This window comes from Calonectris borealis, chromosome 1, assembly GCF_964195595.1.
Source record: "Calonectris borealis chromosome 1, bCalBor7.hap1.2, whole genome shotgun sequence".
Taxonomy (NCBI): Eukaryota; Metazoa; Chordata; class Aves; order Procellariiformes; family Procellariidae; genus Calonectris; species Calonectris borealis.
This window is the reverse complement of record NC_134312.1, coordinates 13,903,365-13,927,167: the sequence shown is the minus strand read 5'-3', so window position 1 is coordinate 13,927,167 and position 23,803 is coordinate 13,903,365. Positions and strand designations below refer to the sequence as shown.

Genomic DNA, 23,803 nt, shown 5'->3' with positions numbered 1-23,803 from the left:
ACTGCCAGAGGAGGCTTCAAAATGAAGCGTTTGGTCCAATATAAAAGCCAATTTCAGGGCACCTCCTGTATGGCGTACGGGGGGAAGGTAAAGGAATGGAAAGAGCAACCATGATATTTTCTTAGATATTTTTGTCTGTCCTATTTATAGGGGCACAAAATTCCCCCCACTGTATTTAGTGTTTGGGGAGGACACCCAAGTCCTCCTTTTGAAATCCAGTTTGTAAGGATTTACCATGAATGCTTCTGCTTGAATTACTTAAGCTTTTTACTTTACTGTCCCTTATTCCGTGACAGGAGGGAGCTCTGCAGGCTACAACACAGCCCGCTATTGCCAACCCCCACACTAAAAAGCTGGGTTCGTCAGAGTTGTGAGGGAAGTTTAAATGTTCTCTTTCAATCTCCTTGTGATTTTGAAGTCCTTTTAGTTGCACAGTACTTTCTTAGTCTTTGGAGCCCATACTACTTTTTTTTTTTTTTAGCATCAGGAGGGAAAAGGTATTTAAAGCAAGAGCTGAAACCTTCTTATTACAGCATGACTCAAGGAGCCAGAAGATTAAAAAAAAAAAAAAAAAAAAATCACTAAAACAACCCCACTGCTTTCAAGAAAAATCACAGCAAGGCAGTAATAATGCTGGTGTAACCCCTTACCCCCCAAAAAGGCCCGATCTGATATGGAAGAACTGTACAACTGACAGTAACCAACTGAACCAACTTTGGCCTGGTACTTGGCAGAGAGGGTGAAAATTTTGAGAAAACTGATGGTGAAGTGATTATTTATGGCTGTTCACCCGTATTATTTCAGCAGCTCTCAAAGCACTCACGCGAAGACCTTGTGTTGCACCTTCCCCTGTCATTTACCTACACCCTGTGTGCTCCTTGCTGCAGCTAGAGGTAGAGCTGGTGCAGAAGGAGGAGAAGTTGCTGGAGACAGATTTTCTCTACGAGCACGTTTCCCAGCTGACGGCCAGAATCCGTGCCACAGCAGAGAACGGGAAGCAGGACACACTGCTCTTAGCTAAAAGGGTAAGAAGGGCATCGCACGCTCTGCTTGCTGGCCTATACAAAATGAAATAATAACTGGGCAAGAGGTAAGATGACTCACTTGCAAATTACAAAACTAGTGACTGGAAATATTGATAGGCAAGTCATATGTTAGTCTTCAGAAATTATAGACATTTAGTAATAACAGCAATATAGACATAGCAAGAGCATTAGGCGAGTGTACTTTCTTTTTGAAAGAAAGTTGCATCACAAACAGCACCTTTCACCAAAATACAGGATTAGTTATTTCTCAGGTTGAGTGCTTAGAAACTTGGGAGAATCCTCCTTTTGCGTGTGTACTTAACAGCCCTCCCACCACAAACACGTTATGGATAAAAAGAAATACGGAAAAGCCAGGTAAGTTCTATATCCCTCCAATATCTGGCTCAAAGTTTCTTTGTTATTTAGGTAGCGAGAACCACACAGGAAAGAAATACTATTTTCAATACAATTACTTTTATATAATTATAGCTATTTCCTGTTAACTGCCGGCAATATTGTTTGGGCAAGAGCAAAAATCCCCTCACCCCCACCTCCTTAATCAGAAAGCTCCAAACAGCGCTGAGCTGAGTGAAAGACAGAAAAAAAATGCAAAGTAATTAATGTAAAACAAGGCCAGGGTTGATTTTTTTTTTTTTAGGTGTTAGATTTGGCACTCAGAAAGGCTTAAAACAAAACACATCCTTATGGTAAATCTTTAATTTTCCACAAACAGAGAAATAACATGGCTGTTATTTGGGTTTGTGAAATCATGGCCATGGGCTAATAAACTACTGTAAAAATGGCAGTGTGCCAGAAGTTACATTCGAGTGCTCTGACTCTCCCAATTCCCTCTTAGTCACTTAAAAAAAGAGTATTTGAGTTTTGCTGGGTTTTTTTGTTTAAATCATCCCCAGCCAGGCTGAAGGATTCCTGTCCCGTTACTCTTCTGTTCATTCCCCTGCCAAGGATAACTTCAGAACCCGTAGCCTCACTGTGTCTGCATTATCACTCAATTATCTTGTAAGGATCGGGCTTATTACCTTTATTACAAAGTTAATTGTGCACAAGATCAATAGGAATCTGGGTTTAATGCCTGCCTTTGAGGGCAGTGGGAGTTTTGCTATTCAGCTGAGAAGGGCAGGAGATAAATACAAACTTGCTTTTCTGTACCTTGTATTAGAATAAATGTGACTTTTTATGCAAGTTTCTGTGTTTCCGAGTGTACACAGAAACACGCGTCCTGTTTCATTAAGTCATTTTCAAGTATGGAACTATTTTTTAAAACCGAGTCAAGCTAGACTTGTTTTCACACTTACCACTTAGCTACGTGTCGTGCCCAGTAAGTGTCTAACGGGAAGCTCCAACTAAAATGCAATTGTTGCTTTTTCCAGACGAACGAACTGCAGAAGAAGATAAAGGACAGAACCCAGAAGATGATGGCTCTTGTTGCAGAGCTATCCATGAAGCAAGCACTTGCCATTAAACTCCAGCAGGAAATGAGAGACAAAGAACAATTTTTGATGACTGTTTCATCAAGGATAGATCAAGGCCTTCCCCCTCCCAAAGAAACAGAAAATGAATGGTTGAAGATATTACGCAATGAGAAGATGCAAAAAGAAGCTGCTGAAGCCAGAGCTAAAGTAAGTTTTTGCCATACATTGCAATTAGATCTTCAGCCCCATCTTTTCACCGCTCTAGCTTGTCTTTCTGAAAGAGCTGTGCTAGCTCACTGCGTAGCCATTCGCTGCCAAACACGGAGCTCCAGGAGTCAGTGGAGATGATGGTGTGAGGACAACTAATGAAGTGGTACACTGCAGGCTTGTGGAGCTGTAACTGCAGTCTGGCACACCGCTTAGAACTGGTCACTGAATCTTAAGAAGAGAACACATTACACGAAAAGGAAGACTTACCTTCAGTTATTAACTTGTGTGACCATGTTTTGGGATGATGGGTGAGATAGCTATCAGTGATGTATTGCTTTCCATTTGATTTCAAGGTAAAGCTGCAAAAGGTGGGGTGTGGGGTTCAGGAACAATAAGTTTAGCGTCTTCCACGTATCAGATGCAGTGAACATTAGACGAGAAGCAGCAAGAAATCAGATTGCTGGGCAAGACAGTGAGGGTAGGCAGGGCTGCATTTCAAATAGTGCTTCAAATTCTACCCTGCTGGGTACCCTGCCTCCTTAGTTGAGACTGTCAGCATCCCTGAGCAGAGAGCTCACAGAGAAGAAAAAGCAGTATAAAAATGAGATGTGTATACTGAGGGAACTCTTGCTGATGGGGAATTAGCTTTGCTATGTGAATGCTTCAGTTGATCACTCCAAGGGAATCTGAAAGGCGCACAAAGCTGGGAGAGGAATACACTGTGCATACACTGAAAGAACTTGAAGTCGCACAGAAATGCTGCAGTAAAACTGGTTTAGAATAAGAAACTTCTCTGTCGTTAACACTTCTGCTTATGCTATGACTCAGTTTCCTTTCGGTGCTGCGGATACAAGCTCACTGCAGTAACTGTATTCAGGAACAGCTGCTGTCAGCGTGAATACAGCCACGTTTTGAAGCATCAGAACAATTATCCCGTTCCTGAGATGTTCGGTGCATACTTATTACAACTTTTACAAGTTCATCTAATCTGTTTTCTTCACAAATAACAAAAGCATTACAGGCTCAAACCGTTTACTATTTAAAAGGACAAACTCACATCTACATGGTCAGTAACTCATGCTTTCCTTCCAATGAACACTTAATACCCTCTGGGTTTCCTGATCTGCTAAGGATTAGACTAATGGTGTTTCTTTTGTTAGGCATTCTGTATGCTGGCTGAGGAGAGTACTGGAGTTTTAAAGCATATAATCACTCTGTGATCAAAATGCGTTTCTTTCACAGCATGCTGCAGAAGAGGAACAAGCCGCAGCACCCGGCTGTGTCCACACGACAGCTGAACAACGCCCAACCGCCTATATCCCAGACGATGAATACAGTCTCCCATTGCCGCGGCCCTACGGTGCTCTGGCTCCTTTCAAACCAAGTGAGCCTGGTTCAAATATGAGACATTTCAGAAAACCTATTGTAAAGCCAATTGAAATCTGAACAGGCAGCACCTAAAGCGGGAGAGGCCACTACCGGTTGCTGAATCTCAAGGGTCAATAGCATTTACTCTACACTGAAGGAATGTCCGTTAGCGTTTAGCCAAATTCCATATTGAAAACAAAGTAGTTGTTAACACCAGAAAGATAGCTAAATAGTCAGTGATACAAGTTCTTTTCTCCTGGCTAGGAGCAGCATGGTATCCCAAATGCAGTGCAGTATTTTAAAACGAGTGATCATCATACTGCGCTTATTTTATTTCCAGGTGAAGTTTTATTGCATCTGATTATATTTTATAATGCATTTCATTAAAAAGAAAAGGATAGAAAATCTTCTCGTTATTAATACAATACGAACAAAATCCCCACCGCTTATACAAATACACCAACATAGTTTTCTGCAGTCTGGGATTGGAGTTTATGCTTGCCAGACAAATTTTAATTATATTGAGAAAAATATTCCTTCCCTACTGAGAAAGCTAAAACTCTTGCTCCACTGATGGCAATGACAAGGGAACGACCATGAACTTGCCGAGTCACTCCTGAGAACTGGACCTTTTTATTTCACTTGTTAGGAACAGGAAGCATCAGTGGAAACTGCTCAGAGAGAACACCAGAGGTTGCTATTGAAAACCTCCAAAATCTATCAAATTGTCAGTGAGTTTCACTAGTTTAATAGTCTGAAACCTTGATAGAGTTGTTTTTAAACCCAATAAAGACTGCAGAAGTCCTACATGTCAGAACTTAAGATTTTTTTCTGCATAGCAAACCACTATTACTATTTTTAATTAATGTCACAGTTCAGAACTTAAAAAAAAAAACAACACCAAACAACACTGGTTCAGTTATACATAAATAAAGGTTGAAAATGAAGGAGAAATAACCTCCATGATTTCTTTCTGAAGCTGAGGTTTGAACTGTAACACTAAAAGTTGTAAGGAAAGAATTAAGTAAAACTCTGTCCAAGTCACCGTTAAGGTAAATTTCTAAAGAACTTTTTTCTTATCCTGTATTGCTTACAATATATTATACATATCTTAAAAAAACAAACGAAACCCTGTCACATGCACTTTAAGATTATATTTTGTGCCAATTACAAAACTGAATATATTAGAATGCAGCTCCAAAGGCAGAAGTACTGTAAGATAACACATGACCACCACAAGGAATGAATACATCACGACTGATGCATTATATACAGACTAATTCATCGTTTGTTATTCTTACCTGCTTTACATAAACACACCAAGAAATCCTTCTATTAATCTAAATGAGTAAACAGTTACGGGTTTCTTGTTATTGTACAATACAACTGGACTACCTTTTTCAGGATTGTCTATCTTGTTAAAATAATTGACATTAATACCAATTTTCACAGCATGTTTTGATACCTGCTGTCGTTCTACTTATTTGACCACTTCAGCATGGAACAATGAAACCACAGATATCTTTCATTGGGAACCTGGGTTTATGTCAGACAAATTTCTCTAGGATTTATCTAGAAGTCAGTGATTTCAGCCTTCATACATTGCACCAAACAATATTTTGAGTAGCTTATGTCAGTAATGGTGGCTACACAAAACTGCAGATTATTTGGAAAACAACATGACATTTAAGTTTAAAACAAACACAAAAAAAAAAGTTGGTTGCACATTTCTATGTGAATACTTTTATGTAAGAGTACCACAGTTAGCTTTCTTCAACAGCATGTGACTTCAGGAATATTTGAGGCCCAAAAGCGTCATAGTGTGTTTGAGTGCAGTTTTCTCTATAAATCTCACGTTAACATGATCTTGTTTTTCATATGGATGCACACCTAGAAAAACATGGTGAGAAAGTTGGTATTTACAAAATCAGAAGGTGTGCTGGTACACTTAGTCTTGCACTCTGTCAAACATTTTCATCTACAATACTGAGAGACAAGGTAATAGATGGACCCGTGTTTTCATTTACACGAAACACCTACAGCTTTCAGTGGAGTCATTTGGATGCTCATCCGTGGCAAAGACGTTCCTGTTAGTGGGATATAAGTAAACGACAGACCATCTCTGGAGGCCGCTAGGGATTTCTATACTAATTCTACACTGGAGATCCAAAACAAGATTTAAGCACAGTGGCTATGTTTGCGCTAGTACATAAAATGGACCAGGACACATTCTCATATGCTTCTATATAATTTAACTCTTTTTCCTCCCCAAATGGGATGATATCCATACGTGGACAATCCTGGTTTAGCCTTCAGGTCCTTATCCTGACTTTATTTTGTTTATTAGTACAGGCATAGCCAGTAACGCTAAAAAGTATAATGCTTCCCTTAACACACCTTGCTTTTTCAGTGGAATTCAGAATCTTCAGATGCTTAGGTTCACTGTATGAAGCAAGTACCCTAACCAATTTGAATTTAATTTCAAAAAAAGGGACAGCGTTAAAATAAAAAGATGCCTGTTACTTCAGAGCAGCTCCTAACCTAGTGATCTTGGTACTCTTTCCTGAGGTGGAAGATCTGATTTTGGTTGCCTCTTAGCCACCGTACTGTATAAATAAGGAACAAGCCCTTCTCCCCATTTGAACACAGAATAACAGCTACCACCACGCTGTACACGAACCACGTTTTACTACATGTGTTCTGAAAAATGCAAGTTTGCCAACTGGATTCAACACACAGAGGATTTGGACGAAAGGATATGCAGTGAAGAAGCCCCCCGACAATTCCCATCAGCAGAAAGACGACCACACCTACATGTTCAGACATCACTGGAGTTTTAGAACTCAGTTATGTCAATACAGTCAGGATATGGCTGAGCGTGAGCATCAAAGGGTAACAATTACTGGTCTTCCAAAGTACAGAATTAACATTACCTTGATTTTCTATCTCTGCCAGCATATTAGTCAGGTAGTTCAGTGGCAAAAACTCTACAGGGACTGCGTGTCTCTCAGGGATAAGCCGGCTACACTGTAAGGGAGAATATTTCAGGTTAATTCACAAAGTTGCACAGTACCAAGTTTCAGTGTTACCTTTAGTGTGTTATGGTCTACAGAAAGGTCACAAATCTCAACACTGTCAAAGCAAAAGGTAAAAAAAACCAGCCTATGTGCTCTTACCTGCCTGTTCCCCAGCTTCTCAAGCAAAAGTTTCACATATTTCCGTGCAATGAAATTAGCATTTATTGGATGATTCCAAAACTGGCGGACCTTTTGACCAAGAGCCTAGTAAGCAAAAAAACAAAAACCAAAAACCTGAGAACATAAACACAGGACAGTGGAAACTTAGGAGTGAGAAAAGGAGGAAAAAAACGGAAAAAAAATCCAGGCTGTAACATAGACTGCTTTGCTTTCAGACCCTAATGACAGAAGCTAAGACATCATCATTTTTAGCCACGGAACCTTCCCTTCATAGCCAGTAACTAAGAGATTACAATATGCTCCCAAAACGTGGGAAACAATCAAAACCTTGCTACTCAGTTACCCAATGAGCTGCTCAGTAAGTTTCCATCAATCAGTCTGTCCCATTACCTCTGTCCCACTTTGCATGTGTTCTTAAATATTAATTGAGGCTTAAAATGACCATTTATCCTTTACTGTGACTCTCTGTTTTAGATCCATTCTTCTTCCAAAGAATAACACAGACGCCCCATTCCTCAAAGCTCCGTTCAGAACAGGGCTTCTCTCAGGCTCAGTCTAAGGAATCTTACAAAAGCAGAATGCCGACAAGGAGAGATACTGGGAACACAGTTTGCATCGCATTATTTAGGACATCGTCCTGGGAATTGATAACATTGATTCTCATTCCCAAAGGCAAGAGAGATTCAAACCTAGGTGTTCGAAAGCTTCCAATCCTAACCAATAAGCAAACAAATACGAACACACTGTGAAATTAGCTCCACCTTCTGTTATTTTCCCTATCCAGATCTTCCCCCCCCCCCCCCCCCCCCCCACTTTCTGTTGTATTGCAATACAGACTACTGAAAGAGTTCATTTAGGAAACGCTGGACAGTTTCAACGGTGCTTAAATACTTGCTTCTGATGCAACTGAAGTCATCTAGTGAATGCAACCTGCTCAAAATAGTCCAAGTCACCCTGAAGTGTCCTTTTTGGCAAACAAACTATTCTCTGCATTTTTTCCCAAAGCTGTAAATAGATACAATAAGGCACTGAGCCTACTGTGCGTAACTAGCAGTACGTGTCCCTTAAAGCACTCACAGCTCAGCCCCTCGCGTCAAAGCGCGGTTGGAATGGTGTTCCCCACCCACCAGGCCTGGGGCTGACAGCTCAGAGAGGCCCCACGCTGACCCCAGCTCACCAACCCATGCCCAAAACGAGATACAGAGGACAAAGAACGTCCTGTGGAGTTCTCTTTCCCTACCCCTTCTCAAAACTGCTGCCGAATAAAGAAGCCCTTGTAAAAGGAAAACCAAAGCAGCACTTCTGGCTATCTGAACTATACGTAACAGCCCATAATCAGCAAACAATAAGCAACTTATGTTGAGAAAAGCCTGTTCTACAGCAAGGCGCTCCCCAAGGGGGGATCCCTGGTTTTCCTCTGCTCACTGAGATGTGCTTCCTCTGCAGTACTGTGGTGTGCACTACGAACAAAAGGGGAAAAGGAGAAGTCAAGCTCCCATTCTGTTGGAACTTTTAATGGAGCATCAGTAATTAGTTCCAGCATGTGGCTAAACAAGTCACTTTACCAACGAGCGAGGCTGGGATATTTCAGAGAGGGAGATCTTGTAATTCAATCCCTGCCACAGAGTTGTGATATGATCAGATTTTACAGCTTTTACTGTACCAGCTTTTGAACATATTTGATAAAATGAATAAAACCAAATGCAGAGGTCACAAGCGAAAAAGGCATTTGTGGATGCTATAGAACACGCACACGCACAAATAAATACTCTTTAAACCCCATAAAATCTGCTTTATGCAGATGAGTACTCAACAGAACAGTGTCAGTCTTGTCTATTTGATTCCTGCAGGGTACTGCAGACACTGTGAAACTCCATGGACAAATCTATAATTTAAGTTGTCAGGGTACCCTACAGGTCACGAGCACCAGATGGAGAAACTGCGGAGGTTCAGTTATATCTGTGCCCTGTTCGAATCACAGCTAACTCTTCCATTGGCTTGATCCTATGCACAGGGAGGAACTTCCTATCGATTCCAAAATCCAAGAAATGACATCCAAAGTTATTAGTTACCTCGGGAAGCCTCATGATAATACTGAGCTTCAGCTTTTCGTTCTGCTCAGTGTCATCCAGATCTACAGGAAGGAAAAAAGAAAGAGAAGGGAAAAGAAAAGGAGAAGAGAAAGGAAAAAAAAAAAACCCAAACACAAAACCACCACCATTAGTGGTAACCGCATAACTAAAACTTTCAACTTTCACTTAAGACATTCTGAATAAATATCATCTTTGTAATGAAATGAAAATTTTAATTCTAAATAAGGACTATTACAAGTGTTATTTATATACTGTTTATATAAATATTTTTCTATATATATGTACTTCACCACTTTATATAACAATTTATACAGTAATTCAAACATGTTTTGACTTAGTAGAACTCCCCATATTTATAATGTTTTATTTACCAAGACCAGGCACAGACTAATACTCATATTGTGTCCCTTTTCTCGAACACTGGAGAAGTAGCATGTTACAAGGGAACGTGGTTGCAGCTGTGACGAAATGCATTACTGTTGGAGAGTTGTACCATGGTGCTGCTGTATCCCAGGAAACTTATGCTTCCTCCCTTCTGATCTCGAAAAGGCAGTTAACATGGGTGTGATGCTAACTGCGCCTGCAACTGCCAATTTGTCTCATTCCCTATTTCGTTCCGAAGCCTTAGGCCCCTCTTGATGACTATATGGGTTCACACAGAACTGATTTTAACTCCCACCTTTAGGTAACCTTACAATCTATTTAGAAGACGTTCACAATCTCAATATTCCTCAAAATATTGGGATGCTGGGTCAGGTAGGCTTTTGTTTGCTTATTTTGAATTTTTACTTCCTAGTACTGAGTTTCTAGCCATTTGCCAATCCCAGCATTAGGATTATCTTGTTCCAAACATAATTAAAACAAAAGCTGAGGCCTGGATAGCAGACTAACTTCCTTACACATAGGTGTGCACTTTCATAGAGTCACAGAAATCCCCCAACAAATTCTATGACTATCTTCAGTATTCACTTTTCTAAGAAGTCCCAAGTAGAAAAATTATAAACTCAAATTCTCCCCAAACAGGTATTTCTTTGTCTACTACGGTAAGACTCAATCATATAGTCTGAGCCCTAATTTTCTCCTTTCAGCTGGGCAATGCCATCAGCTACAGCCCTCGCTGAAAAAGCACTCTGGAAGAAGAACTGAGTCTCCCGGACAGTAAATCCTGTGTCCGAGTTTGAACGGCTGAAAGGACATCACTCCCAATTAGCTGGCTGGTAACAAATGAAACACACGAAACCCTCTGTACCTTTCAGCAATTTCCTGACACATGTTTCTGTCAAACGCAAGACTCCATTATCAATATAGTGCAGGAGGGTGTGCAGAGGGAGACATCGAACACCAAGCCCCAAGTGCAGAGTGTGAAAACCTATGAAAGAGACACAAACTTGCTTGGTACAATATATATTTTTTTCTAAGTCTGTATTAGAGATTGACATTACTCTAGCTAAAGCCAACACTCTCCTTAACTTCTGACTGTTTCTAGTTGGTGAGGAAATCAGTTTATCAAAAGTCATGTAGTCTTATTTAGGCATTCTTTAAGTCAAGTACAATCCCATCAGAAAGAGGAAAGCCAAGGGGACTGAAGACAGTCATTATAGTCATACACAGTCATTAAACATCTCCAAGCTGTTGCCTTATATCTGAATCGTGCTATTAATTTATCTTTTATCTCCCCCTTTCCTCCCAATTAATAAAAAACTGAGGCCTCACCACTCTCAGTATGTGGCTGCCACCCACACATTCCACAGGCAAGCATTAAGACTTCAGTTTCTCACTTAACATCAGCCTGATGATGGTCTTGCATCACGTGACATCATTACATGGCAGCATTTGCGCCCACACAGTGTAAGTTTGAGGGACAACCTCATACCAAAAACAGTTTCAAAGACTGAAGCAGCTCAGGAAACACAAACTAGAAAGATTCAAACGGAATCAGAAAGCGTTAAGTCTTTCCCTAACAAAAATAAGCAAGTGCTTCGAAAAGACCCTAGGCGATTATGAGAAGCTCTAGGAAATGAAAGTCTACTATCAAGATCAGCTCTTGCATCAGGGCTGGAGGTAATCCTTTCAAGATAAAACTGAAAAATATTAGCAGGGCAACAGCATGAGAAAACACATTCTTTTTTTGCTCCAGGATAGGATTTTTCCTTGTAGCCCATGACACTAAAGTCCAGCTGTCGAAGAAAAATATATAAATGAAAGAAGTCTAAATCTCAGTTCTGAGCTACAACTGTGCCCAAACATTCCACTGGAAGCTGAAAACAGACAACTAAACCTCTGATTTGTTGTCTATATTTCTAGTAACTATTCAGTTTTGTTTCATTTCACTTGCACATGTTTATGGAGGGTCTTCCCCTCTGTAACTGTCCTGAATAGATTTCAATACTGCCAAAGCTAACTTGACACGTGCTGCAACTACTGCTTTTCTGGGAGGAATTCATAGCATTGCTCTCCTCACTTATGATTAAAACAGCAAAACATAGGACTTACCAGGAGGTAAAGGCATGCACATGCCATTTGCAGCTTCCAGAATCCGGCTCATGATGTGGAACACTGCAAACTCTCCTGTACTTCCTCTCTCATCACTGTGTTTAATAAAGTAGCAACATATTAGGAGCCTGAGATGCCCACACTCTCCTGGAGATACGGTCAATTTGTTGTATTACATGTGCACTAAATGGTGAATTGCCATGGGATGCTATCTTCTTTGCTTAGGTGTCTGTCACCTAACAGCATTAGCTGTTCATCTAAATGTTGACACACAATGTCTTTGTCGTGTCCCCTTTCTCCTTCCCCCACTACTGCATATTTACAAGTCTCTCCGCAGTACCTGGTATCAACAGCAACAGGTGAAATATTTTGAGTGCTGGTATAAGTGACCTGGCTTTTATAGGTGTTCAACACCTCCAGCTGTAAAAACGCCTGTATGATTAATATTCATGTTGGCTTAGAGAGGGCCAGCAGGATCATTAAAAAGAGTACATGACAGTCATATTGACGTTCACAGTAGAGTAAGCATTGACTGTTCAAGCGAGTAGTATTGTTGAAGACCAAAATTATTATCCCCATATTTTAAAAGGCAGGCTGAAAACTTTAACAAATGACTTGCTCACAAGCAGAAGATGCGGGAATGAAGCTGGTATCTCCTCCAAATTTCTTTCATTATTCGATGTACCAGATTCAGCTAAAACAAAAAAGAAAAGACTGCATGTTTCTAGGAGCCTGTGTACAGCAGGCCATTGACCGTCATTCATTTCACACACTAGTTTATGTTAAAAACTTATCATGAGACTCCTACTAAGACTTCAGTATTTATCTTTTTTTCCTAAGGGCTTAAAATGTAAAACTGATTGAAATTTGAATTGTAACTGAATTGCCTTATTCCAGAAGTTTAAAGTAAGTGCTTCCAGCTCATCAAAGCATTGTGCAAAACATGCAGCATCTTAACGCATTGTGCTTCTTGGGGATCAACTGATCTCACCCTCTTGCATCAAATTCTCAAAGATCTGAGAAAGCCATGAAAGCAAAAACTGCATCTCCAAGTGGCTGAGCATGGGCAAGGAAAGGTCCCTAGGACCCAGACAAAACTGGGATGATGCCGAAGACAGCGGAATACTCAGTTTGCTGAAAAAAGTCTGCAGGAGGAATCACAAATCTAGTCCTGGCAAGGAGGAAAGATGAGACAAGCAAATGCCTCTCCTTCTCTATTGAGTTTCCTTTTTGTCCATAGTGAAGTAAAACAATCCCGTGGCCCACATTGTTGCTTCTTCGTGCTCCAGGCTGAGCTCCAGTACAGACTATCAGCATGCAAAAGCCACAAGCCCTGTTCTCACTTGGGCCTTCTAAGCTTCTGCAGCTGAAAGAGAGAAACCACACATGAAAGAGTTGAAATAACTTCCTCCAGCCGGCCCCTCACGGCTGTCACGTGTAACCGCTTCCATATCTCAGTAACAGAATTGAGACACTTCCTCTACGCCTTTTATCTCTGGGCCTCAAAGTGCGCTAATCAATCAATCCCAGGAAACTCTCAGGAAGCAAGTGTGACCCCCGTTTTGCAGAGAGGTGTCACGAGAAGTTACAAACCCTTTTTCCCCTCAAAGATGGCCAGAATCCAGGAATTCTTTTCCCCACTCTCTTTTCTTCTCATAGGCTCTGCCCCCTCCAACCTCTAACTTGTCACAGGCTCTGAGCAAGAGAGAAACAGAACACACAGGAGAAGTTCATACGCAAAGGCCGGAACAGCAATATCCGTCTTCAGTAATGCTGCTGAGTGCTCTCCTCCGTACCATGGCCAAAGTACCTCTACAAGGTAGCACCTTTTCCCTCCACCACTCCATCCAGCCTTGCACAGCTACCTGACGCAGAATAACCACCTAATACTTTCCATCTTCATACTTTCTGGATGCAGTGGAAAGCTCCAGTTTAATCTCTCTGGAGTATGGCAAGTTTTCTCCACTCGTTTTCCAGGAAATGAGTGATTTCCAGTTTTCAGGAGAAGGGTCACAAGAACCGCACCTGCTGCCGGAATTACTTTCATCTCTGGCCAGCACACAGGGTGCAGCTAAGGCGTCTGCATTGGGAGCTACAGCTGGATCTGAAGATCAGTGTTGAGGTGAAGGGAAGCTTCTTACAAACTCCAGAATCACCTCTTATTATTTGTGCAACAAAAATTGTTTTCATGGGTATGATACCCCCAGAACCAATATTCTTTGCTTAACAATACAGCAAACTGTATGGCTTTCACAGGGTATAGAAAGATAACAACTTCTTAAGTCAATGTCAACCTAGCTATCACAACATACTTAAATCTTAAATACGTGCACGCTTGTGACGTGACACCCTCACCAACAGCACTGCTCACTCTGGAGATCAACCACAATGGACATCGTAGAAAATACAGACAGAAAGAGAAACCATGTCTCAAACTTTTTTCAGTATACAACACACAGGACAACGTGCATGACATTATCTGTTTTATAGAGGGAGTACAGGCAGCTTCCTCTCCAAGGCTAGCAGCGGGTCTCCGGGAGAACCAAGTTAAGAGCTATACCCATACCTTCCTGGCAAAGCCATTTTTCATTTAGTAACAAAAGACGTACAATATGAGGTTTTTCTGGGCAAGTATCAGAAGCCATTTCCCTTGGAGTGCTCTAAACTAGCGAGAGAAAACATGATCAACACTGAGACAGTGCAGGCAGTAGGGCCTAGGCTGACATTTGCAAAGCACCTTACTGTCTTGAAACACCGACATTTCCAGGCAAAGGTGCTGAGCAGACTGAAGTTTCACTGAAGTCATTTGGAACCACAAGCGCTCAGCTCCGGTGGCTGTTTCTACAGGAAAGACAGGGAAGCAGCCAAAGAAAAGAATCAGGAGCAAAGGAGAAAAGGGAGTAAGACAGAGTCTTGCTGCCTTCCAGATTCCCTCCTGCGCAGAGGATACGAGGCAGTCTTCCTCTTTCTGAGGAAACTCAAATCCAAATGGTGTCTGTCTTCTATTCCTCCGCAGTTGAGACCACATCAGATGATAGCTAGCCACAGACATCAGTCAAAAAGGTGCAGCTACTGCAATGACTTTCAGAGAAATTTCAACAATTTATTCTGGTCTGTCTCTTTCTTGTGCCACAGGCTGGCTGTTCACTCTGCCTCCTCTTCCACTTGCTGTCAGGGCAGCATTGCTTCTGTAAGTTATTTCCCCCCTTCCTTGCCCTGCTGAAATGAAAAGAGTGAGAGAAACAGATACAGGGTAAAGCTAAGATAAAGAGCTTGCAGGGGAGAGAGAAGACGGACATACAAACAATTACTGCAGGCTAGGTGGCATGTGAACTGGTAACCAGTCATGCTCAGGCTCTGCAGACCTCCTTGGCAAAAGGGAATTCCCGCTGAGACATTTCATTCACACTTCCCAGGTTAATTCTCTGTATACAAATACACACAGCTCTCCGACAGCAACCAGCCACTAGTCTGTTGTTTTACGAGAAACTGTTAATGCTCCCATGTTTTGGCTACTTTGACTTCAGCTGCAATTGATTTATACAGTGGCTACACACCACGGAGCCCTATTCTCAGCCACTCCTTTGCTCCTGAATGTAATAAAAAAATATTTTATGAAAGCAGACAAGCAAATAATTTCAAGTCTCTTCCTGTTTCATTAGTTTCAGTAGCTCAGCTACATGCTGCTGATGCTACAGAAAACTGTTGGAAGAATCAAAACAATTCATTCCCCTGAAGAACGTCAAAACATTTAGGATATAGAAAGGTTTAAGATTTAAGAGTTTCTGACTAGGATGAGGGGAAACCCAAGCCTAACAATGAAATAATTTCTAAAGATTTCCAAACAGCATTTAAGATGCACCAGCCAGAGGGCAGAAGTAAAGACATATTATCTTTGTTTATAGTAGTTTTGGCAAGAATTAGAAGTCTGTAAATTGAGCTGACAGAATTCTTGCTTTTAGTGATGTTAAAAAAAAAAAATCCTAAGACCTGAGAGTTTGCTGATGGGGAGGGCTGAGATTTGTTTTTATTCTAAGATTTAGTCTACAATAATTTAGTCTTGCAGATCAAGGCTGCATAGGTGTTTTCATTTTTTTTTTATCTTAGTTTATATTAAGAATGAACAAATGATAACAGGAAAATGAATGAAAGGAGAACAAACACTCCACTTCTGCTTCTTTCAGCACTGTTTTCAGGTACAAAGCTTTGGTTCATGCTGTACTGTTTCTGTTTTAATCAGTCACTAGTTTTTCTTTCCTTCCTATAAAGATACAGAAAACAGACTGCCAATTACCAGTAAAACAACTTGTCAAGCTATAGAGCGAGGCCTGAATAGAAAAGTTAGTAACCTCAGCGGTTCAGAGAACATAGTAACGTCAACATCACAACCGATTTGCACAGGACTTCAGAAAAGATGCAGGCACCAGTAGCCTCAAGAAAGCTTCCCGAGATTTCTATCCCTAGAAAACAGCACGGTGGGGAGTTTCTGCTGAATCAGGTGACAGGGCTAGCACAAAGAGAAAGAACGTGATTTACTAGTTTCCATGTGAGCTCTTGTGGACTCTGCATTCTGCACTTAAAGGACTTGATGTTGAGACAGACAAACCCAAGTGCAATAATTTCTATGCACAACAGTTGCAGTTTTTACAGCTTTTTTTTTTTAAAGTTTCCCTTAAGAGGATGAAAGACAGAAAATTAAGAATTTGGAAAGCAAGTTTGCACTGTAGTTTATATAGATTATCTTTAGGCAAAACAAAAAGCCCGTCGAAGTCAGTATGTAGGAGTAGTGATGATTTACTCTCATGCCATATTGGAGAGTTTTTCTTAATTTGTATTTCCCCTTGGTGCTTTCATTATTCAAGACATGCAGCAATGTATTCTACAGGAAACAAAGTAGATCTGAAGACCATTCTTTCAACTTTCAGGATGAGTTCACATTTTCACTTCTGGGAGTAGACCATGTTTGTACAAGCTGTACAAGCTGTAAAGGGAACTGTTTCTTCTGTATTCTGAGAGACCAATACAAGTCTTTTTAATATCATTTAAGTATTATTTTGTCCTTTATCAATATAAACAATATTAAGCAGCAAAATATGGTTAAACATCTTAAAAATAATCTCCCACCACCAAACATATGCTATATACACACAATACATACCCAAGACCCTCCCCCCCAACAAATACATGCTTGCTCACAATAGTGACTATGAAATCAAACTAACCAGGTTTGCAACGTAATCCAAAACTATTTGGTCAATCTTCTTTTTTCCTACATACTGTAGATGTCTCATAAGGTGATCCTTTAGCTGAGCAACCATCTAGAAAAAAAAGCCAACAATTCAGTGTCCTCATGGCATCTTCAAAAAGATGCAAAAGCTCCATCAGGTGCAGGGCCTGATCAATAGGCGTTAGCACAACACAACTTTCCCTGTTACAAAACTCCAGTTCAGAGTGAGATCCCAAGCTACCATACAAGCTTGCCGAATTCAATAGCAGATCTGAATACTCAAAATGGTTTCTTGGCGCAAATTCAGCAAAATGAGTGCTAAATTAAACTTTCAATGACATTGAATAGAAAAAGCCTACAGTTCTTACATCTCTCTGGGTCAAGCCAAGTGAACAGGGTGAAAGAAGGATTTTAATACGAACATTGAATCCTGAGAACATAACTATTTATTACATACAAACAAACCTGAGGTATTTTACGGTAGAGAAAACTAGCACAAGTACAGTTTATGGTAGTAGCCAAGAATCTGAGAACCTGAGTGATTAATGGCAACTTCAGGTTAAACATTAATTGTGAAGTCTTTAAAATTAGATGTTTCTTATCATACAGTCCATGCCACTCCCTACCCTCTCCTTTCTGAAAAATATTCTCTGACCTCACGTAGCTTCTGATTGCAACTCAAGTCCAAGCTGGTTCTTTGCTGAGAATTACTATGAAGCGTTATTTGTTTCAAAGCTCAGAGAAAAAATGAGGCAAATAAAATCTCTGTCTCAAGCAGTTTACAAGCAGATTAATCTCAATGTGTCAGGACAGCAATATAGGTATTAGGAAAGCACAGACAAAGGACAGCAGTGACCTACTTTTTGGATCTGTCTGAATAAACTGCAGGGAAGGAATGTAGAGAAGCTTCAGAGAACGAGAGGCAGAACTTGGAAACAAGGGGACCAGACTGAAAAGAATGAAAATGCGCCTTACATTTGGACAGACAGGATGGTGTTGATACACTCTTCACAGATGCAGTGCTGCATCAGTGCATGCTGAAGAGTTTTATTTGGTTTTAATACTAAGAGAACAAGAGATTAAGTGAAGATGTGTATTTAGACAGAGGGAAAATAGGTACGGATTTGAGATAGGATTTATTACCCAGAAGCATAAGGATGGTAGATCCTTTGGGGAGATCATCAGTGAAAACAGTGCAAAAGAGGAAGGGACCTCAGAACAGCCACAGCAATCCCAGAAGTGAGGCAGAAGGAAAAGGAGACAGTAAAAAAGGTGCTAAACTGATGAGCAAGAAGATCTGTGATCTTCTCTTTGAGGAAAGCAGTGGATGGGGAATTCACCTATACATTTTTAAGGATGTAAAGTAGCACAAAAATAACGGACAGATTAAGATGAACTCCAGGAGGATGGAATAACAGTTTCTAGCCAACAAAAAGTTGTACGCCAAAAGCTTGCAAACAGTAAAAAGTTGTATGCAAAAGGCATTTTGACAAATCAACCTTCCATTGCTGTTTTTCCCCGGTGCCTTATGATATCGTGACCTGTTAAAATTATATGGTATCATGACTATGAACTCTAAAACTTAGGAAATACCATGTTTGTCCCATAGCTACTTCGAGTGAGCTTCTACTCAGCACTGGAACTTATCAGCTTACTCTTTACATTTGTTGAGGTTGTGCGTCCTCTAGTGTACACTGTGACAAAAGCACATACCAGTCCCATTAGTAATTGCTGCTGATAATCTTCCTCTTGAAAGAGAGGTACTAGCCTTTCCTCTGAAATAAACAGAGCAAGAATCATTCAAGGACATGACGCTATAGAAATACCACGAGATTTCAACCAGCTTCAAAAGTACTTAGAAACATACACAAACAAACAGAAGTTGTGGTTTGATCTACTCACCTACAGAACTAAGATAGTGAAGAATCAAGGACTGCGTAAGAGAGAACCAAGGAATGGAAAATAACCCTGTATCTGCCATCTTCTCCTTCAACTGCTTAACACTGAGCATAGAGGAACACAAGCCTGTCACACCACTTCACACTTCATTTGCATTACTCTTTTCTTTGATATTTAAGGGAGAGTTATCACAGTGTGGTGATTCAGTAGAGCAAAGAGGCTCAGAGAACCTTCTGGTAACACCAGTGCAAATGCATATGCTATTTGGAACTTGTCATTTGCAAACAAACAAGCCAAAACAGCTACATATGTTTTCCAAGGAAATGGCTAGACACAAAGTAAATACTCCACAGAATCACCTCCCACTTTTCTGGTTCCCTCCCATGATCTGGCTGCTTCTGTTATTCAGAATTGCAGACCACTATGTAAAAGAACATAACTTTTCTAACTAAATGGAAGGAGGTTATAGTATCTACTGAAATTTAATACCCTGTATTTCCTAATCAGTGCTTCCTGTCTACTAACAAAGGAAGAAAAACAACCTCCTATTTCATCATGTAGCATAAAATCAAGTCAACATTTTACAGACCCAAGTGCCAAATTTTTACAAAGTTCTTTCCAGCCATCTTTGCTCACCTTGAAATATATTTACTCCACCACTTAGCAGCACAAAGACCTGTGTTGCTTGATTTTAAAGGACGTGAAGAAAAATCTACAGGGAAGATACACTATGATGCTTGTTACCGGCTGGCAGCTATCTAGAAATTCTCTAGTAACAGTTAAACATCTGACTTCTTTATCAATGAGCACCTTTGGAAAACATGAACCTTAGCTAGCAAAGTTGATACAAGGTCCCTCAACGTCAGAGCCCATAGCAATAACCAGCAGTGGTGCAGATGATCGGTGTTATGGGCCGGAAATGAATGCACTGAAAATTCTTCGTAATAAAAGAAGTGAGCAGCACTTAGATCAGCATCATTTCACAGCACACAGTGGCAGGGCACATAGAAGGCACTGATGTGTGAACAGCAGGAACATAATTTACTACTAAATTCAGTTTTACTTATTTGTGACAGAGGAACTGAGCATCACAAAATCTCAAGTGTTCCTGGCCTAGGGAAATTCATTACATGTCTGCTTTCTCTACACCATGATTTTTCACCAGCCATATCTACTGTACACAAGTTCTAGAGTTGCAAAGGCAGCTATAAGTGGACAAGACTCAACAGTAACATGGCGACAGTGATGCTCCAGGAGAAAAATCCTGAAGAAATCTTTAGGCAGAGAACTGCTTATGTTGTCAGATCCAGTGTAAAGTAGGATCTATTTTCAAGGGTTTCCTAGTCAGTATATGATCCTACCACTACTATCAGAGAGAAAGTTTTCCTCTAATTTAATAACCGCTCATCTTAATGCCTGAAACTTTTCAGTGCTGAAAACACACACAGCAATTTATTTTTAGCCAACAGCAGCTAGATGGAAATATTCTAATAAACCTTACAGCTAATGCCTACATCTAGACAAGTTTTACTTACCAGAGTCCCAAGTGTCCAGATGAGAAAGCACCCTGGGGGTTGAAACAAAAATCAGCTTGTTTCATATGCATTACTCTAAAGGATTTCATAAGGACATTAAAAAGCTTAAATGACCCTTTGATCTGTCAAAGACAGCTAAAGAAAACCAAGAGCTGTACATGTGACTACGTTTAGTAAAGATATTAAATAGCATTAAAAAAATTCTATCTGTCTAGGTTGCATGAGAATAACTCTTCACATCTACCATAAATTCCCAAGTCTAGAGGCCTGGATATTTCAGATCATGTTGTAGTGATTACAAGGATTCCAATAATTGATTTTCATCTGGATAACCTTCTTTAAAGTTAGATATCTAATTAGATACCTAACCGACTATTTAAATGGCATGTTAGATCCTTCAACATACTTCAACAGAGTAAGAAAGGGCAAATATAATAGAAAGCAGTACCTACTTTTTGGCATTTTCAAAAATATTCCTCAAATACGCTGTAGTTCTTCTCTCCTCTCCCTGGTTTGTAAACAAACAAAAATCCTCAAATGAACAAAGTAGAAGGCCAATTAAAATACTCCCTGATAAAACACAGATGAGAAATGAAGCTCCTTTTCCCTTTGAATGGAAATAACGCACAGTAGGGCTTCAACCCACCTTCCAACTACCCATGCTTATAGGCAGTCACACACATCTAACCTACACAATACAGGTATGTGCAAGCTCTGCTTTTGTTTAGTTTCTCGCATTATTTTAACAGAGTAAGACTTACAGGCAATCACCTTGTAAGTAAAATGACTGCAAGTCTTTGCAGTTCTCATAATCAGATTCCCATTTCTTTACCCTCAAAATAAGAAAAGCCAACTCTTCCATGCTTGGCTTTAAAACATCCACTTCAGAGGCAGCTCTGGAGACTGTTTCCATGCATGCATATTTACCTCTTCTGAAAGGTTACGCCATTCCCTCCTGAGCACATCATTGTGGTAATGCAAGTGTGGCTCTGCATACTTCACACTCTCCAAGTTTGAGTTGAGTTTCTCCCAGAAGCCTTTCGAGTTTTGGAACTGCAAAGTATTGCAGGGAAAGCATGAATACAGGCTGCACTCTTAAAGAAGTACCTAATCACTCCCCACTAAGTGATTGGAAAGAACTGTGATTAATGTAGCTTCATAACAAGCTAAATGAAAAAAGTTAAAGAAAAGCAGTTACACTATTTTTTTTCCAGTACTTTTATTTCCTTGATTCGACGGCAGGGGTAGCACATACTTAAACTTGAGGTCAAGATTTGGTGCTTGTAATGCAGATACTTCGCCACCTTAGGATCCTCGTAAGCCACTGGGAAGAAATGAGTACTCATAGGTCATAATTCACCTGACCTATTTCAGATGTTTGGGATGGGAAGAACTGCACCACAGACTACACTGGCTGTATTGTCTAGACTTCTGCTGACTGTAAAAAGAGCCTTAGGCAAGCCTTAAATGTAAATGTTTACATTTGGTCAAATAAATCCCATTCCAGGTTTCTGGAATTCCAAATAGAGGAACACCACCATGACCCCAGCAGCTGCAGGCTGCCACTACTTTCAAGCTGCATTAATACTTACATTGCAAACATCTATTTGCCAACCTCAAGTAACACTGCCTCATCCCAGAAAAGAAACAAAATCCAAACATTTCCATAGCAATTCTAAAGCCTTTTACTCTAATGCTGAAATTAATTTAAACTCAGCTGTGAACAGACAGGAGGAAAAAACCCAAACAAACACACACTGGTTTCCTGAGCTAGTTCTTGGACTGGATATAAAGATTTGAAGCCACTGTTTATAAAGGGGGAGTGATGTGATTATTGTTGAGGAAGAGATAAGATTAAGGCAATTCTTTCTGGCAGTTTTAAAAAACAAGAGATGGTACTAGCTGTTCTTGCCCCCCTTTATATACATTTACCTTCCCATACAGACACTACAGCAGTGACATTTGAAGGAAGAGAAGTTTAAGTTCACAATATTCCTCCATCTTGCATTAACATGTTGGATTTTGCTCTCTCCCCCCTACTTTTCTACAATGACAATAACTTTAGAAGAAAACATCAGAAGCCTTTAAAACCACTTCCTCCTATAAACTACAATTTGCCAAGGAAAATAAATTGCAGAGACTCAATCCTGCCAGCCACTTTCCTCTTGTGCCAGTGCTGATTGTCGCTTTATTGTTGTAGCTGCAGCAGAGAAAAATAAATCTCCTTTTGCTTCATGTTAGTTATATTTAGCAGCTGGAAACTAGGAGTGCATATGGCACCATATGTTCACCCTGCTGGAGCTAACTAACAAGATCTACAACCTACTACTGCAGTATGTTGCCTAAACGTTATCAATATGAAATCAGAGAAATACCAAGAATATAGCGTAAGGGTATCATCTAGTGACCAATTTATGCAACTGCGACAACACCACCACTGCAAAATTGCATTCAGGCCACACTGGATTTTGTTTGATGTGTGGCAGGGGGGAAGCAAGACAGCAAGTTTCTTTCATACATTGAGTCTGTAACAGGAAGTGGTAGACTTCAGAATTAAAAGCAGACACCACTGAAAACCTGCATTGTATTAGATCTCATTAAAAAGTCAAAAGTTTAAAATAAAGGATTATTTTAATTACATCTGTTATTTCTTGAGGATCATCAGGGCAAGGTCTAGAAAGAGAAGGCGTCTTCGTTTTAGGTGGTGTTTATTTTGCAGACATTTCTAGAGAGTCAGGATTTTAATACCTAAGCACGAACACCTAAAAGACATTGTATTACCAGAAGTCAAAGCAGGGCCTTACCAGTATGCAATCCATGAAAAATTCCCATGAAGCCTTTCATAAGTAGTATTGTTTTAACTGAAGACAAAGAGAGCTCTCTGCTATACCGCTCTGAAAGGATGCAGGGTGCCAATGACCTTTAAGAGGCGCATGTGCTCTCCCTGGGAACTATAGTGCTATGAATACCTTCACTGCTGGGGAGACAGAGAGCCGTGTAACTAACTACGTAGCTGCACAGGCAGCTACTCCTTAAAACATCACTCTTCACCCCAGTGGTTCAGCACAGCATGAGGGAGAGGTTGCCTTTTCCTGTGCTGATCCCTCTAACAACTGCTCGCACGACACATCTCTCCTCCTGGACCTCCTCCTATTTTCTTCCCTTCTTCCTTCTGCCCCTTCCTTCTCCCCTTCTCGTCAAGCCTATTTGCACCCCTTCAGGTTTGGTTTCTGTGTTTAAAAAGGAAAAAAAAAAAAAAAATCAGACTCTTATTAATTGCAATCCTAATGTAAACCTTTTTGACAATCGGACTCTGACTGTTC

General features: G+C 40.4%; 2 protein-coding genes across 2 annotated transcripts in view; one reads left to right on the top strand and one right to left on the bottom strand.

Annotated features, from left to right (window-relative positions):
* Positions 1–4,114, top strand: part of CCDC146 (coiled-coil domain containing 146) — an 85,307-nt gene extending 81,193 nt beyond the window's left edge. The window contains exons 17-19 of the mRNA XM_075144629.1: positions 888–1,025; positions 2,417–2,665; positions 3,911–4,114. Of these exons, the coding sequence (XP_075000730.1) occupies positions 888–1,025; positions 2,417–2,665; positions 3,911–4,114 (591 nt within the window). The remainder of the gene's footprint in view (positions 1–887; positions 1,026–2,416; positions 2,666–3,910) is intronic.
* A 294-nt stretch (positions 4,115–4,408) lies between these two features.
* The window catches only part of GSAP (gamma-secretase activating protein), a 48,241-nt gene continuing 28,846 nt past the window's right edge, over positions 4,409–23,803 (bottom strand). The window contains exons 20-31 of the mRNA XM_075144621.1: positions 21,408–21,533; positions 20,933–20,988; positions 20,481–20,512; positions 18,760–18,821; positions 17,042–17,137; positions 12,443–12,513; positions 11,820–11,914; positions 10,576–10,695; positions 9,306–9,367; positions 7,213–7,317; positions 6,970–7,063; positions 4,409–5,926 (exon numbers count right to left, since the gene is read on the bottom strand). Of these exons, the coding sequence (XP_075000722.1) occupies positions 5,826–5,926; positions 6,970–7,063; positions 7,213–7,317; positions 9,306–9,367; positions 10,576–10,695; positions 11,820–11,914; positions 12,443–12,513; positions 17,042–17,137; positions 18,760–18,821; positions 20,481–20,512; positions 20,933–20,988; positions 21,408–21,533 (1,020 nt within the window). The 3' untranslated portion in view covers positions 4,409–5,825. The remainder of the gene's footprint in view (positions 5,927–6,969; positions 7,064–7,212; positions 7,318–9,305; positions 9,368–10,575; positions 10,696–11,819; positions 11,915–12,442; positions 12,514–17,041; positions 17,138–18,759; positions 18,822–20,480; positions 20,513–20,932; positions 20,989–21,407; positions 21,534–23,803) is intronic.